The 16,312-nt window shown below is 40.8% G+C and overlaps 1 protein-coding gene across 18 annotated transcripts in view; it reads left to right on the top strand.

Moving 5' to 3' along the window:
• Positions 1 to 16,312, top strand: part of pnpla7b (patatin-like phospholipase domain containing 7b) — a 496,626-nt gene that overhangs the window by 461,439 nt on the left and 18,875 nt on the right. For 11 of the 18 annotated variants that reach the window (XR_011356222.1, XR_011356233.1, XM_069933113.1 and 8 more), the window contains one exon: positions 14,647 to 14,728. Coding sequence is in view for 9 of the 18 variants with exons in the window: in XM_069933113.1 (XP_069789214.1) it covers positions 14,647 to 14,728 (82 nt within the window). In the remaining 9 variants the exon portion in view is untranslated. Of the gene's footprint in view, positions 1 to 6,210; positions 6,454 to 14,646; positions 14,734 to 16,312 lie in introns of those variants that run through there. The other 7 variants (XR_011356243.1, XR_011356245.1, XR_011356249.1 and 4 more) reach the window with 6 other exon arrangements.

Below are 16,312 nucleotides of genomic sequence, written 5' to 3'. Positions count from 1 at the left end.
CTCCACTGCCATCCGAAGTTGAGACCTGTTCCAGTTTAAAGCCCGCAGGAATTCTTGGGAATGGTAATTTTTTACTGTCGGTTTCTTCCAGGAGCAGCTCATGTCATGAAGTCTCTTTTCAATTTACTGTCCAGAAATGCCGGAATCATCCTTTGGATTGAGGCGGGAAACAACGCCTTCTTCAAGATGAAAGATTTGCTGACTCATGCCACTGTGCTCAGTTACCCACTTTTAAATGCAGCCATCGCCCTTTCTACAGACGTTTCCAGTATGGCTGTAGGAGGTGCACTTCATCAATATGTCAATGAGCAATGGAAATTGTTAGCATTCTTCAACTTTGATCTATGTGAAGCAGAGAAGAAATAAGGAGCTTTTGGCCATTTACTTGTCTATTCAACACTTTCATTATTTTTTGGAGGGCAGAGATTTTATTATGTACACTGACCACAAGCCCTTAACATTTGCATTTTCCAAAGGTCGCAGAGCCCTGATCAGCTCGACAACAGCAATTATCATTAATTTCAGAATTTTCCAGAAAAATACTACATATTTCTGGAAAAGTCAATATAATAGCTGATGCACTTGAGGTTTCGTCTGTAGATGAAAGTATTGACTACACTGCTTTGGCCGCGGCTCAAGAACATGACCATGAGATGAATGTAATCACGAACCTGCAATTGAAGGATGTCCAGTTTGCAGTTGATGCAAACTACTTCTCTGTGATATATCAATGGGACTCCCACACCCAGTAGTTCCGGCATCATGGAAATGTCGAGTATTCGACTCCGTACGTGGTCTCTCACATCCTTTGATTAGATCATCCGTTCTTATAGTTTTGGACAGGATCGTGTGGCACGGTCTTAAAAAAGATGTTACACAAATGGCAAGGTCCTGCATTGCCTGCCAAAAAGCAAAAGTTTAGTGGGATACTAAGGCACCACTGCAGTCCTTCCCAGTAGTTACTCGGTGTTTTGTTCATGTCCATGTGGACATTGTTGATCCGCTTCTTGTTTCAAGAGGATACTATTATCTTTTTACAGTAATAGACAGGTTTAGTCGGTAGACCGAGGCCGTGCATTTGGTGGATGCAACTGCAGACACTTGTGCTCGGGCATTCCTCAGTTCCTGGGTGTCACATTTTGGTTTACTGGCACATGTTATTTCAGATAGAGGACTACAATTTACTTCCTTGCTGTGGACGGCCTTGTCTCATTTGCTTGGTCATACGAATCATACGAATGCCTATCATCCCCAGCCCAATGAAACGGTGGAAAGATTTCATCGACATCTCAAGTCAGCCTTGATGGCTCAGTTAGAGGGCCTGAACTAGGCTGATGAGCTGCCCTGGGTATTAATGGGCATTAGCACAACTCCAAAGGAGGACCTCGAAGCTTCATCTGCGGAGTTCGTGTTAGGGCGCACCATTGGTGGTTCTAGGGGAGTTTGTCCCCTACTATTCCAACTCAAGCAATGATCCTAAGGAACTGTTGAGTGAGCTAAGGGAGACCGTAGGAAAATTGACCCCTATACCACCATCGTCACACGGAGAACACTCTTGTTTAGTGCCTAAAGACCTCAAAAACTGCAAATATGTCTTTGTCTGAAGGGGAACACTTGGTCAACCTCTACAGACACCCTATGAAGGACCTTATAGGATACTCAGACAAACTAGGTCGACCTATATATTTTGGACATTGGAGGGAAGCCACAGTCTTTCACTATTGTCAAGCTTAAACAAGTCTTCCCCACTGTAGCAGTCAACAGTGCGACAACCTGAAAGACAGACAAACCTTTCTGCTGATTCTGAGGTGGAGTGGGAGGCCATGTAGCAGCACTATATCCGCACTACAACTCGCAGGAGACATAGAACTGGCCATGTGATGTCAATGCGTGTTGACGTCAGCGGGTGTCGAGCACGTGATTCTGGTTTTTGAAAGGTTGGGTGGGTGATGAAGATGTTTCATTGACTCTAGAAATGCCTTGTGTGATTATTTTGTCATGTCCACTGCAATTCCAGTGACCACACCTATATTAATACACAAGATTAGAATATAGCAAGAAATAAATGAATGTATCGGGAAAAAAGCAGGTATATCATTGAGGACACCATTATGTAAAAATGTATTACTACCTATGATACTATCTGTATAACTAAATATTGAATTCATGGTATGACAAAGGAATAAGATATGTTGATGATTGTTACATGGAAGGATCTCTTACATAAGTCTTTTGAACAACTAAGAAATAAGTATGGAATAGCTAATGGAACATTCTTCTGCTTTCTCCAAGAGAAAGATGGGGACTAAACTTGGTTAGTGAGATTGAACGAATGATTTGCTGGGGAACACACTAAATTTATATCTAGGATGTACTTTGCTCTTCAAAATGAAAGTGCAAAGCCAAGTTTATAGCGATCAAGAGAGAGATGGGAGTTTGATCTAGAAGTTGCAATAATGGAAAGATGGTGGGCTGATTGGTGTTTGAATAATGTGATGTCAATTATAAATGCAAGATACAATTAGTGCCATATAGTTTTCTACACCAATTATACCTCACACCACAGAAATTACATAAATCAAAATCGGAAATATCGGAGATGTGTTTTAGGAAAAGAAATAGGAACGTTTTTACATGCTACGTGGTCGTGTGTGAAGGTGAGACCTTTCTGGCAGGATATTACTGAAATAGTAACAAGGATAATAGGGGGGCCTTCACAGACGGCCCATAGCTTTATCTTTTGACCAATTTTATTGAAATAAGTAATAAACTAACTAAATTCCAAATTTCCTTTGTTAAAATAGCTTCAGTTGTGACAAAAAAAATGTATTGCAATTACTTGGAAGTCCGACTCCCCTCTATAGATAACACGATGGAAGACAGAGATGAATAATTGTATTATTTTGGAGAAAATCACATACAATCTAAAAAATAAATATGACATATTTATATGGCAACCATATCTGAACTTTTTAGGGGCCAAAATATAAGAAGGTACTATTATTTTATGTGACCTCCCCAATGAAGTTTTTCTTTTTTAAACCCATTTGTAAGCCCTGATAGTGTAGGATTTATACTGCGAAGAGGGCGGGAGGGAAGAGGTTTTGTGCTTTTTGTTTTGTATGAAAAAAGAAAGTTATATACATACATATTTATATATTTTTAAAATGGAAAATTTTAATATGTATATTTATGGAAAAAAATCAAAAATTAAAAAAAAAAAACTGGGTATGAAAGTGAACCCATTCAGTACATTTCAGCCCAATGTAACATCTTCCAGCTACTCACCTCAGGGAAGAGATACAGGAATATCAGAGCCAGCATCACCAAGCTGAAGAACAGCTTCTTCCCACTGCCATTGAGAATGCTGAACATCGTACAAATCCTCTGAGACTCTACTACTTATTTAACAATATTTATTTATTTTTATACATGTATGTTCATACTGCATATGTATCATTTGTCTGTATGTGTGCTTGCATGTTTTTGCACCGAGGATTGGAGAATGTGGTTCTGTTGGGTTGCACTTCCGCAATCGGATGATAATAAACAAATTTGAAAAGCCTTTGATTCATCTTCACGACACACCAGAGCCTGATGGGACATCCCCTGCTTCCCCACTGCAGCTTCATTACCACCTCGCCTAGAACAGTTTAGGGATGAGCACACTCCCTTACTGCTGCCTGCTGAAAATTCAATTCAAAACATAGATTCTGTTATTTTGACACCAATGAACTGCTCCTTGAGGCATAACAAGCACCCACATTTTCAACTCCCATTTGGGCTTCCGTTTTTGCACATAGCCAGTGTATGCAGAGTTTCTCTTCAATGTGGAGGGTTGCCTGTTAATGCTATCTTTTTGCAGAAGAGACAACACAATGAAAACTATCAACCACCAATGTGAACTGAGCCCTAAAGTTACCAGTTCTGATTTAAAACCTTCCTGTCAAGAAAACATTCACATTCCAAGCTCCCTTCAACTTAAGAGTATAGCCTTTTCTTGGCATTCAATATATTTACCATTTCCAAATCAACCACATGCATAGGTTTCAAAATGAGGCTTCATCTGTGATCAGAAAACAAATTTAATACAATTGCACAAGAACAAATTGTAGATTTATAGATGGGAGGCATAATTAGCTTAGTGGTTAGTGCAATGCTATTACAGTGCCAGTGACCCAGATTTGAATCCAGCACTGTCCATAGGGAGTTTGTACATTCTCCCTGTGTCTCCATGGGGCAATAGGTTAATTGGGGTATTTGGGGTGGCATGGACTCATGCTAGAAGAGCCTGTGACCATGCTGTATGTCTAAATTTAAAATGTAAAGACCAGGGATTGGGTGTACTGGAGTGAGTGGCATGTCATCTGACTCCTCAAAGCCTTAACATTTTCAAAATGTACGGACCTGTTAAGATTGAAATCTTGTAGCTCAATGGTCATCCAGTCTGCCCATTGCCTCCAGATTTCCATGTAATAGCAATCATGAGTTTGGGAGTGGTGTTCAAGTGTTGTTATATTGCACCTTGTACACAGTGGTGTGGCACATGGCATCCTGGGTTGGAAATATAATTTGAATCCTTCATTTTCCCTGGATTGTTGGAATATAGGAGCAAAAACTTGCCTAACTAGCTGTTTGTTCTTTGTCATCTAGTAAGATAGTTGTTCTTTTACCTCAGTGCATTTTTTCTGGATTTAACCCTCCATATCATTTGATTCCCTTAATATCCAACAATCTACCACTTTCTGTCTTGAATATGGAACATTGCAGCACAGGACTAGCCCTTTGGCCAATGTAAATCTACTCTACAACAATCTAAAACTTCCCTATCTCACAACCATAGCCCTCCATTTTTCTGACATCCATATGCCTACAAAAGTATATTAAATGTTTCTATTGTAATACTCTCCACGACAATCTCTGGCAATAAATACATTCCAGGCACCCATCACTTTCTTCTGTGTAAAACAAAAAAATGCTGAACCTCACAAAGCTCCTTGATCTTTGAACCATTGAACACTACAGCCCAAAAACAGGCCCTTTAGCCCATCAAGTCTGTGCCAAATTATTATTCACCTCCTCCCATCAACCTGCACCTAGCCGGTAACCCTCCAAACCCACCCTTCTATCCAATATTCTCTTAAATGTGAAAAGCTGAAACAACATCCACCAACTCCAACAGCAGTTTTTTCCACCCTCTCACCACTCTCTGAGTGAAGAAATTCCCCCTAATGTTCTCCTTAAACACGTCACCCTTGATTCACGTCCTCTGCTCTAACTCATCCTTAGTGGAAAAAGCCTGTTTGCATTAACCTGATTTATACCCTTCATAATTTGGTATACATCTATCAAATCTCCAGAGCCCTCATTAGCAAAAATGCGAATGCTTCACAATCCTTGGATGTGAAGTAGTTAATTCGCAACTTTGTCCTGAGTAGTCAATCCAGTTGAGACTCTTGTGCCTGATTGCGGACACCTCTCATTCACTGTAAGAATCCTGGAATTCTCCAAGTGCACTCTGCAAGTACTATCCTTACATGGATAGCAGCAGATGTGATCCACCATTACCATCTCAAGGATAAATGGGCATATATCCCATGAAAGAATAAAGAAACTGACCTCTGGCATTCACTTGACCTACTGAGTTAAATGCTTGCTGTTGTGTTCATATATCTATATAAGCTATTACATGTTCAAAGCAGATGAATAAAGCACATCTTGTGATAAATCATGATTTATCACAATTGTTTGTAGCAACAGCCAGATGAATAATTGAGAGTATAGAAATCCTACTGCAAGTTCTCTGGTGTTTACAAAGATGTTTGTGGGTGATGGACATGTCCCTCAGGGTGCAGGATGTCTCTGTTTACTTCTCTCCTTGCAGGTGGCTGCTTTACTCCCTCCCCTGGGCCTTGAAACAGTGATTTAGCAATTCTTGAACCACAACCACCGAAGTCACAAGTCCAAATTCCCCAAAGCCATTCCGCCATCACTAGGCTCAAGTCAGGAGTGCGATGGAACACACTCCACTTGTATGCATGAGTACAGCCTCAACAACACCCAAAGTTTGGCACCATGCAGAATGCAACAGCCTGCTTGATAAAGCACCCATCCACTGTGATTCATTCACCACTAACTCATAGTAGCAGCAGTTTGGACCATCTGCAGCAGGCACTTCATTAACTCACAACGATTCCTTCTAACCCGCAGCATGTACCAGTCAGAAGAACAAGGGCAGCAAAAAACGTGGGAGAGCCTCCAATTGGAAGTTGTCCTCTAAGCCACACACCATCCTAACTTGGAAATATATCATTGTCTCTCCAACGTCACTGAGTCAGGTTCCTGAAACTCACCTTTAGCAGGCTTGTGGGTGTACCCACACCTCGCCGACTGCAGTGGTAACAGAAGACTGCTCACCATGACCATCTCAAGTGGAGTTAGAGACAATTAAAGGTTGGCATGACATTACACAACCCTGAGATTCTTTTTCCTGCAGGCGAGGCAGAAATTTTATTGGTAGTGCAATAAAACTATACTCAATGTACTCATGCAAACAAATAAAGAAATGCAAACAAACTGCAATACTGAAAAAAATAATTAATAAAGTCCCTGATTGAGTTTGGTAAGGAGTCTGATGGTGGAAGGTTAGCAGGGATAGGGTACCAAGGTAGCAGTGTCAAAGTGATCACATTTGGGACTTTTAGATATTTGCCAGTCAGTTTGGAACAGAGATGTTTGGTTGGGATCAACACTATTGTTTGTCAGGCGAGGTCATTGTAATTGCTCTGTACCCTCGCCTTCTCAAAGATCCATTGTTCATGATTGCCCCCAAGGAACCAGCATTTTTTAGAGATTGCTGAAGCTCCACTGGTGACCAGTGCAGAAGGAGGCAGTCATGCCCAAAGGAGGCGCATTTCAATCATTCATTGTCCAATACTCACTGTGCAGTCCTGTCAGTTCCAAACTTCAGATGTACATCCAGGTAAAAGTTCCTACCTCCACCATCCTTTTGGCTGTGAATTCAAAACACCCATCTCTTTTTGAATGAAAAGTGTTTTGGCACCTCTACTCTAATCCTCCCCAACAAACAGTATGTTTAGTGTAGCGGTTAGTGCAACTCTGTCATAGTGCCAGCAACTGGGGGTCAAATCCGGCGCTGTCTGTAAGGAATTTGTATGTTCTCCTCATGTCTGCATGGGTTCTTTCGGGTGCTCAGGTTTCTTCCTACCATTCAAAACAAAACATACAGATGTTGTAGATCAATTGAGTGTAATTGGGGAGCATGGACTGAAAGGGCCTGTTACCGTGCTGTTATGTCTAAATTAAACTAAATCTACATAACCTTGTTACTTACCTCTTTTTAAGATATTTTTATTGTAATTTGCAATAATACAAAAATTAATACAATTATATATTGAAATACAAATTATAAGAAAAAAAGAACCCCCCCCCCCCATTAATTCAAAACCCCTACCACTATAAAAGATTGGGGAAAAAAATCTAACATGTGGGTATAAAGTGGTGACTACCTGGAAATAGATAGCACAGCATCAAAGCTTCAAACAACCCTAAAACTTTAGATTGTGGTAATGGTCCATAAAAGGGCCCCATGTCTTTAGAAAGTTAGTATTTAAATCTTTAATGGCATATCTAATATTTTTCTAAATATAAGCAAGGCACGATATCACTTAACCATTGTGTGCTCGGTGTGTGTGTGTGTGTGTGTGTGTGTTGTGTGTGTGTGTGTGTGTGTGTGTGTGTGTGTGTGTGTGTGTGTGTGTGTGTGTGTGTAGGTGTGTAGGTGGACTATTGTCTTTCCATTTAATCAAAATTGCACACCTGACTATCAATCAAGTAAAAGGTAAAATTCAGTTTTGAGTTGAAGTCAGTAAAACATCATCATTTTGAAATGATCTGAAAAGAGCAATTAAAGGGCAAGGTTCCAATTTAATCTTAAGAATTATCGATAATGTTTGAAAAATGTCTTTCCAATTTTTTTCTAAACTAGGGCAAGTCCAAAACATGTGAACAAAGAAGCTTCAGTAATTTTACATTTGTCACCTAGAATAAAAACAAGATCATTTAACTTTAGACATATATACTCCATGGACCATTTTAACTTGCAATAAACAATGTCGTGCACAAAGGGAGGTTATATTAATCAGATTACAAATAGTCCCAAACCTCATCTGAGAATGAAAGATTCAAATCCTGCTTCCAGTCTCTCTTAATCTTAACTAATGAGGCCATTCTTAAATCAACAAATTGCTATAAATAAGAGATATTGAACCTTTATGAGAAAGTTATAAATCAAAAAGTAAATTCCCAATATTCCCAAATATTCTTGAATTACTTACCTCTCTGCCAAGTAAAAAGAGAACCTTCCTTTTAATCCTTTCTAGGACTTCCTATTATTTATATACTTCAATTCAGTCTCCCAACAGACCCTTTGGCCCACTATGACTACACCACTCCCATTCATTCTGACCTTGTCACCAGCACTTGGCGTCTCTCTACTCTGCTTTAGTCCTCCATCTGATGCTTTTGAGATCTATGGGTGGTCATTGCCAATACTCTATCTTCACTGGATATTTTCTGCCTTATTCGCTACACTGGTATTTCTCAACCAGTGGCTCACAGACCACTGGTGATTCATGGGTTTGGTGTAGACATCCATGGCAAAGAGCAACATGACTGACATAAACAAATAATGTGTTAACAATGCAGCCTCTGGGGCCTAGCCTAAAGGCAGCAGGGAAGTGGTCAGATATGGCACAGCATCTGTAAATTTGGTCTACCAGACATAAATAAATAAATAGATCTACAAAGTGACTATGTAATTTGTAAAAATTTCAACCTTGTTAACATGCACTGAAATAATTGACTCAACACAAAATGAATCATTTCCAGTGAGCATCGCAAAAGTGTAGCTGAAAGGTTTGGATCTCTGAAAATAGATTTGTCATTTAAAAATAACACCATATTGATCAATATGGATAAGTAGCGTCAAAGTGGATCTTTGAAATGAAAAGCCGGTGTGGATTTTAGTAAAGAAACAAACACTGTAGAAATACAAAGACATGATCCGAGTGCTGGAAGAGCAAAGATAGTGAAGAACAAGAACCTGGGGAGGAAGCATGAGAATGGTTTACTTGGAATAGAACCTCAACTCCAAATGAATTTTGTGCTACAAAGTTGTGGGGAACGATAGCTTAAAGCCAGCAATGTTTTCTTTGGGGTGTTTGAGGTAGGGTTAAGCCAGGTAATGGAGAAAAGAAGCTTTATACATTTCAAAGTTACATTTATTGTCAGAGTACATCCATGACATCACATATAACCTTGAGACATTTTCTTCCCTCTGGGCCAGGCAAAATTCCTAATTACTGAGAACTGTACTCATAAAGAAAGAAAAGTATATAAATAAACTGACTATGCATACAGAAAATAAATATTCAGTAATAAATATTGATCAAAGTAAGAGTCCTTAAATGAGACCCTGAATGAGTTTGTTGTTTAATGGTGGAGGGGTAGCAGCTATTCCTGCAACTGGAGGTACGAGACTTGTGGCACCAATACCTCTTTCCTGGTGGCATTAGCGAAAACAGAGAGTGTCCTGGGTGGTGTGGATCCTTAATGATTGCTGCTGCTCTCCTAAGGCACCGTTCCCTGTAGATGTTATCAATGGTGGGGAGAGTTTTGCCTATGATGTTCTGGGCTGTTACTAATTTTTGCAGGGCTTTCTGTTCAGAGGTATTGGTGCCCCATACCAGGCTGCGATGCAGTCAGATAGCAGACTTTCCACTACTGATCTGTAGAAGTTTGCCAAGGTTTCCGATGACATACTGAACCTCTGTAAATTCCTGAGGAAGTAGAGGCGCTGATGTGTTCTTCACGATGGCATCAGTGTGTTGGGTCCAGGAAAGGTCCTCTGAGAAAATGTCCTCTGAGATAGTGAATATCAGGAATTTAAATTTGTTTACCCTCTCCATCGCTGATCTCCCATTGATCACTGGATTGTACACCTCTGGTTTTCCCTTCCTGAAGTCAACAATCAGCTCCTTGGCTTTGGTGACATTGGGTGCAAGGTTGTTGTTGGTGCTCTATTCAGCCACTTTTTAAATCTCCCTCCTGTATGTTGACTTATCACCCCTTTTTATACAGCCTACTATAGTAGTTTTGTCAGTAAATTTGTATGCAGGTACTCCCCAATTTATGACCATAATTGGGACCGTAGGATCAGTCGTGTATGAAAATGGATACAAGTCAGAATTTTGCCCATGTGCATGGAGTACTGAAGTCTTAAAGCCAACTTTTTAATCAAATATTGTATTTAACAAACTATAACAGGGATACAGAGCATGCAAGAGCCAAAACTTGCGTACTTACTTTGTTAGTCAGCGACTTGGTGTCCATAGGTTGGGCATGGACATCTTAATTCCTGTGTGTGAGTCTTCAGTTGGTGCATGCACCGTGGGTTCATGTATTGGAGTTCATTTGGCGAATGCGTGAGAGTTAAGCACCCTGACGATATTGAGTTTGCACCCTTAACTCTCACGCATGCACCAACCAAAGATTCATGAATGCACACAGTAGTCAAGATGGCTCCGCCCAGCCTATGGACTAATGAGGGCACTGACTAACAAACTAAGTATGCACATTTTGGCTCTTACATGTCCTGCATCCCTGTTATAGTTTGTTAAGTACAACATGAACAGCATAAATTTGATTTTTTTTATATTTAGTGTTTAAAAATTCGGTTGTATGTGCGGGTGGACTTAAGTCGCAAAGGTCGGAAGTTGGGGTGTAGTGTTGTCATACTGATCCACCTAGTCATAGGTGTAAGGCAGTAGAGCAGGGGGCTAAATATGCAGCCCTGTGGTGCTCTAGTTCTGATGGAGATTGTGGAGGAGATGTTCTTGCTAAAATGCAGTGATTGGGATCTGGAGGTGAGGAAATCCAGGATCCAATTGCACATTAGAAAATTGAGGCTCAGGAGCAAAAAAATTCTCAAGGAAAATGTCTTCTCCAAAACAAAACAAAACAATCCTGTTGGTGGTCTGGGAAGAGGTCTGAGTTCACTAGCACCTCTTCCCCACCTTCAGGTGATCTGACACTAAAAGAAGGTTGAGACCCACTTGTCGACACTTGTTTGTTTTGTGTGGTCTTTCTTTTGTTCTGCAGACTAAATTCCAATTTTAACTTTTTTACCCATATGACTAAACCAGTAATATCTTCCTATAACTATTATCACTTTCTAGAACCATAAGACACTACAACACAAAATACCAGCCCTTCAGATCATCTAATCTGCCAATCTATGATTCTGCATAGACCATCGTCCTCCCTGTTAAATGAGACAACAACATTTTAAAATCCTGCAACCACAGGGCTTGTGCCCAAGATGGCTGCAGCTGTGCTGGGCAGTGTACCATGAGGGCTTGCAGACTCCAAGGTGCTAGCAGATCAGCACAGGGCACCTGAAACAGGGAGATCACCCCCCCACCGTTAAGAAGGCATCTCTACACGAAGGTGACCATGGTGGTGGACCAATGAGGGGCTTGGCAGCTGAAGGACCCACACAAGCTGCAGGAGACTTGTGTTTGGAGGATCTGCATGGGCTGCAGGAGAGTGTCTTGTGTAAACAGGTATCTGAACTGAGTATCTGAATTTGTGAGGGTGCTGAGAGCAAGAAGGGTTCCTGGAGGGCAAGAAGGTCTCGCAAAGGGTTTTGAACACTGAAGGCTTCCTGATTGTCATGATGGTTTGAGCAGGGTTTTGAGCAGCTACAGACGCAAATTCACAGACACTCTGTCTTTGAAGGTACTCTCTTTTATTGATTTTTCTCTGATTGTTAGGGGTGCCGGGCAATGCTCATGCTGACTCTTTGTTTGCTTTACTGAAGACAAAAGCTGAAGTATATCATGTATATTCCATTTTTAATGTATTATTATGTGAAAATAAAAGGAACCTTTGACCCATGCAACTCCCATCCATGTCCCTGTCCAAATTTTACATAAATGTCAAAATTGAGCCCGCATTCCACCAGTCCCAATGTAAAGAAATTACCCCACGTGTTCCTTTTAAGCATTTCACCTTTGACTCATGGCTCCTAGTTCTTGTCTCACCCAGCCGCAAGTTTGCGTGCATTTTATCTGATGTCCGAAGGATGAGCTAATTTCCTTGGAAAGTGTTAATGTTTCTTCAACTAGATTTAAAAATGCTTGGCTTCTCCTAACTTAGTGAAGTCCATCACCATTGTGAATTCTGAAGCATAGAAAGCTATAGCACAGAAAACAGGCCATTTGGCCATTCTAGTCTGTGCTGAAATATCATTGCTCTAGTCCCACTGACCTGCACTCTTTGCCATAACCCTCCAGACCTCTTGATGGAGAACTACGAGGAGCTGCCTTATTTCTAAACTCAAGATTTTTTTTAATTGTCCTATAATAATATATAAAAAGGTAAAATACATGATATATTTCAACTTTTATCTGCCATGAGACAAAGAAAGAGTTGCCATGAGCATTGCCCGGTGCCCCTAACAAAAGGAGGAGCAAAAGAGAATCCCTTCAGAGATGCGTGTCCGTGGTTTCGCCTCTAATGCTCTTGTAGCCTCTGCAACTGCACCGACTCCAGTTCAAACCATTGGCCGCCTGAGCTCCAGATCCCAACCTTCAATATGAATCAGGAAGCCTTCAGCACCCAAGGTCCTTCGGGAGCCCATCTTCACCTCAGCACCTTCTTAAATCCTGGTTCCAATACCTGATACCCACGCGCCACCCTTCAGCAGCCGCAGCTTGTAAGGGCCCTTCAACCGCATCCCATCAGCCCAAAGCCTTTGTGCTCAGATGCTGAGCCCTTTGCTAGTCCACTGCCCTGGTCACCTTCCCTATAGAATCATCTCCCAGGTTTCATCTCAGTGGGTACTGTTCTCCCTGTTTCTCGTGCCCTACTGGAGTCTTCAACCCCTCGTGATATGCTGCCCAACACACGCACTACCATCTTGGGCTCAGACCTCCATGGTGGCAAGATTTTAAAAAAACACCATTTGGCTTCTTTAATAGACTATAGTTAATTAGTTCTTCTATTGGACATCAGATAAAATGTTGTGTGGAGCCTTCTGAATCAAGATTGGGCAGTAGGACCCTGCGAAGCATGCTGTGTCTTCATTCCCCACCCTCCCAGGTCCCCACCAGTGGCAGTGCAGAGATTTATTTTTTTCTCCAGGCTGCAAAGAAGGATTGCGTCTCATTCGTAGCTGCTGTTAATTTGTAATGTCCTTTGCAACGTTTTCCTGCTATTGAACGCACTGACTTGGCTTCACCCAAGCCAGTTAGGTCATTTTTTTTAAAAAGAATCATCTCCGAATCCAAACAAGTGCCTACTTGATATGCCAACACATACAATCAATCAACTAACCTGACCAACAGCATTGGTTGCTACTTCTTTCCTTGTAATCACAGCCCCAAGCTCCCTGTGATCGTGCACATTGTCCACCTATTGCCCAGGTTGAGATGAGCTAGCTTGCCACACAACTGACAGTGGGTGCTGGGACTGTCTGGTCTTTCTGACACTATATTGCGTTGATTGTTACTTTTGTAATAAACCAATCCAGAGAAAACATAACTGAAGCTAATGTGTGTGTCGACAACCAATTCTTGCCCATTCCATATTAGCAATGTCTATTGTTCTATTGTAATTCAAAGTTCAGATTTATTGTCAGGGTACACACATGACATGACAGAGAGTCTTTTTCCTGCGGGCCAGGCAGAATTTCTACTTATCTGTAGTACTCAAGAAAAATAGGTAATCAGAAGAGAGAAATGTAAACAAAATGTGCAATACAGAGAAAAAAGTAAGTAATAAATAATATGGAAAGTAAGTGTCCTTAAAATGAGTCTGATTGAGTTTATTATTTCGGAGTCTGATGATGGAGGGGTAGCAACTGTTCCTGAACCTGGTGGTATGAGTCTTGTGGCACCTCTCCCACTTTTCTGATTGGAGCAGTGAGAACAGAGTAAGTGCTGTGTAGTGTAGATCTTTGATGATTGTTGCTGATTTCGGTTTCCAGCGTTCCATGTACATTTTCTTAATGGTGGGGAGAGTTTTGCCTGTGATGTACTGGGCTGTGTCCACTACCTTTTGCAGGGTTTTCGGCTCTGAGATATTGCTGCCTCCATACCAGGCCATGATTTGCATAGTTCAAGTTTTGGAATTCCTCCCAAAATTATTTCCCCTTTTTCACCCATCTTCTGAAGTCTTGCGTGGCTCATGGTCAAATTTTGTCAGCTGACGTTGCAGTTGAATGTTTTACTTTGTTAAAAAGCAAAGCATGGGTACAAGTTGTTTTGAGTGCTTTTGTCGAAGTGGGAGACAAAAAAAGATCATTTACTTGGTGAGAACACAAAAGAAAATATAGGTGTTAAATGCAAGTTGCATTGACTGTGTCAGACAGCAGCTGAAAGGGAAACAGTGATAATTCAAACATTTTGAGAAAATTTCTCTCTGATGCTGACTGGCTTAATATTTTATGCTTTGTCCAGGACATTGTGTTTCTATTATTGCTAGTCTGTGAACATAATATAAAAGAAAATGTAAAGAAAAATGCTTCTCTTCCTACATAACATAAGTATATCCTTTCAACAGGTGACTCCTCCAAATACCACCTTCACTGATCTGGCCGAAATAGTCTCCAGAATCGAACCTGCTAAAATACTTGCTGTGGATGGTGAGCAATTAACTTCATTATGCTTCAGATGCCGCCCAGAGGGTTTTTTTGTACAGAATCCAAAGGGTTTCTATAGGTACATTAAAAGTAAAAGATTAGTGAGGGATAGAATTGGACCCCTTGTAGATAGGGAGGGTAAGCTATGTGAAAAGTCAGAGGAGATGGGGAAATTTTTAAATGATTTCTTTTCCTCGGTATTCACTAGGGAAAAAAATATTGTACCAGTTGAAGTAAAGAAAAATAGTGGGGAGGTTATGAATCATATAAGGATAACCGAGGAGGTAGTGATGGCAGTGTTAAAAAAGATAAAGGTGGACAAATCTCCGGGTCCGGACATAGTATTCCCAAGGACACTCAGGGAGACTAGTGTACAGATAGTGGGGCCATTAATAGAGATATTTAGGATGTCACTGGTCATAGGGGTAGTGGCAGAGGATTGGAGGGTGGCTCATGTTGTTCTGCTGTTTAAGAAAAGGTCCAAATGTAAGCCTGGAAATTATAGACCTGTGAATCTGACGTCTATGGTGGGTAAGTTGATGGAAAGTGCTCTGAGGAATGGCATTTACAAATATTTGGAAGGACAGGGATTGATAGGTAATAGTCAGCATGGTTTTGTCAGGGGTAGATCATGTTTAACAAACCTTATAGAGTTTTTCAAGGGGGTTACAAAAAAGATTGATGAAGGGAAGGCTGTGGATGTTGTCTATTTAGACTTTAGTAAAGCTTTTGACAAAGTTCCCCACAGGAGGTTAGGAAAAAAGGTGGAGGCATTAGGTATAAATAAGGAGGTAGAGTGAAATAGATTCAGCAATGGTTGGATGGGAGGTGTCAGAGAGTAGTGGTAGAAAATTGTTTGTCAGATTGGAGGCCGATGACTAGTGGAGTTCCTCAGGGATCGGTCCTGGGTCCACTATTGTTTGTTATATATATTAATGATCTGGAAGAAGGGGTGGTGTATTGGATAAGTAAGTTTGCAGATGATACAAAGATTGGTGGTATTGTGGACAGTGAGGAAGATTACCATAGCTTAAAAAGAGATATAGGACAGCTAGAGGAGTGGGCTGAGAAATGGCTGATGGAATTTAATACGGATAAGTGTGAAGTGTTGCATTTTGGAAAGGCAAATCTAGATAGGTCATATACATTGAATGGTAGACAATTGAGGAGTGCAGAGCAACAAAGGGATTTAGGAGTTGTGGTAAATAGTACCCTCAAATTTGATACTCAGGTAGATAGAGTGGTGAAGAAGGCATTTGGAATGTTGTCCTTCATAAATCAGAGTATTGAATTCAAGAGTTGGGATGTCATGATGAAATTGTACAAAGCATTGGTGAGGCCAAATTTGGAGCACTGTGTACAGTTTTAGTCACCAAATTATAGGAAGGATATAAACAAAATAGAGAGAGTGAAGAGAAGGTTCACGACAATGTTAACAGGATGTCAGGGTTTGAGTTACAGAGAAAGGTTGAGCAGCCTGGGGCTTTTTTCTCTGGAGCGTAGAAGATTGAGGGGGGATTTGATGGAGATGTTCAAGATTTTAAAAGGGACAGAGTCAACGTGAATAGGCTTTTTCAATTAAGAGTG

The sequence above is a fragment of the Narcine bancroftii genome, chromosome 1, assembly GCF_036971445.1.
Source record: "Narcine bancroftii isolate sNarBan1 chromosome 1, sNarBan1.hap1, whole genome shotgun sequence".
NCBI lineage: Eukaryota > Metazoa > Chordata > Chondrichthyes > Torpediniformes > Narcinidae > Narcine > Narcine bancroftii.
The sequence above is the reverse complement of the archived record's forward strand: the minus strand, read 5'-3'. Positions and strand labels throughout refer to the sequence as shown.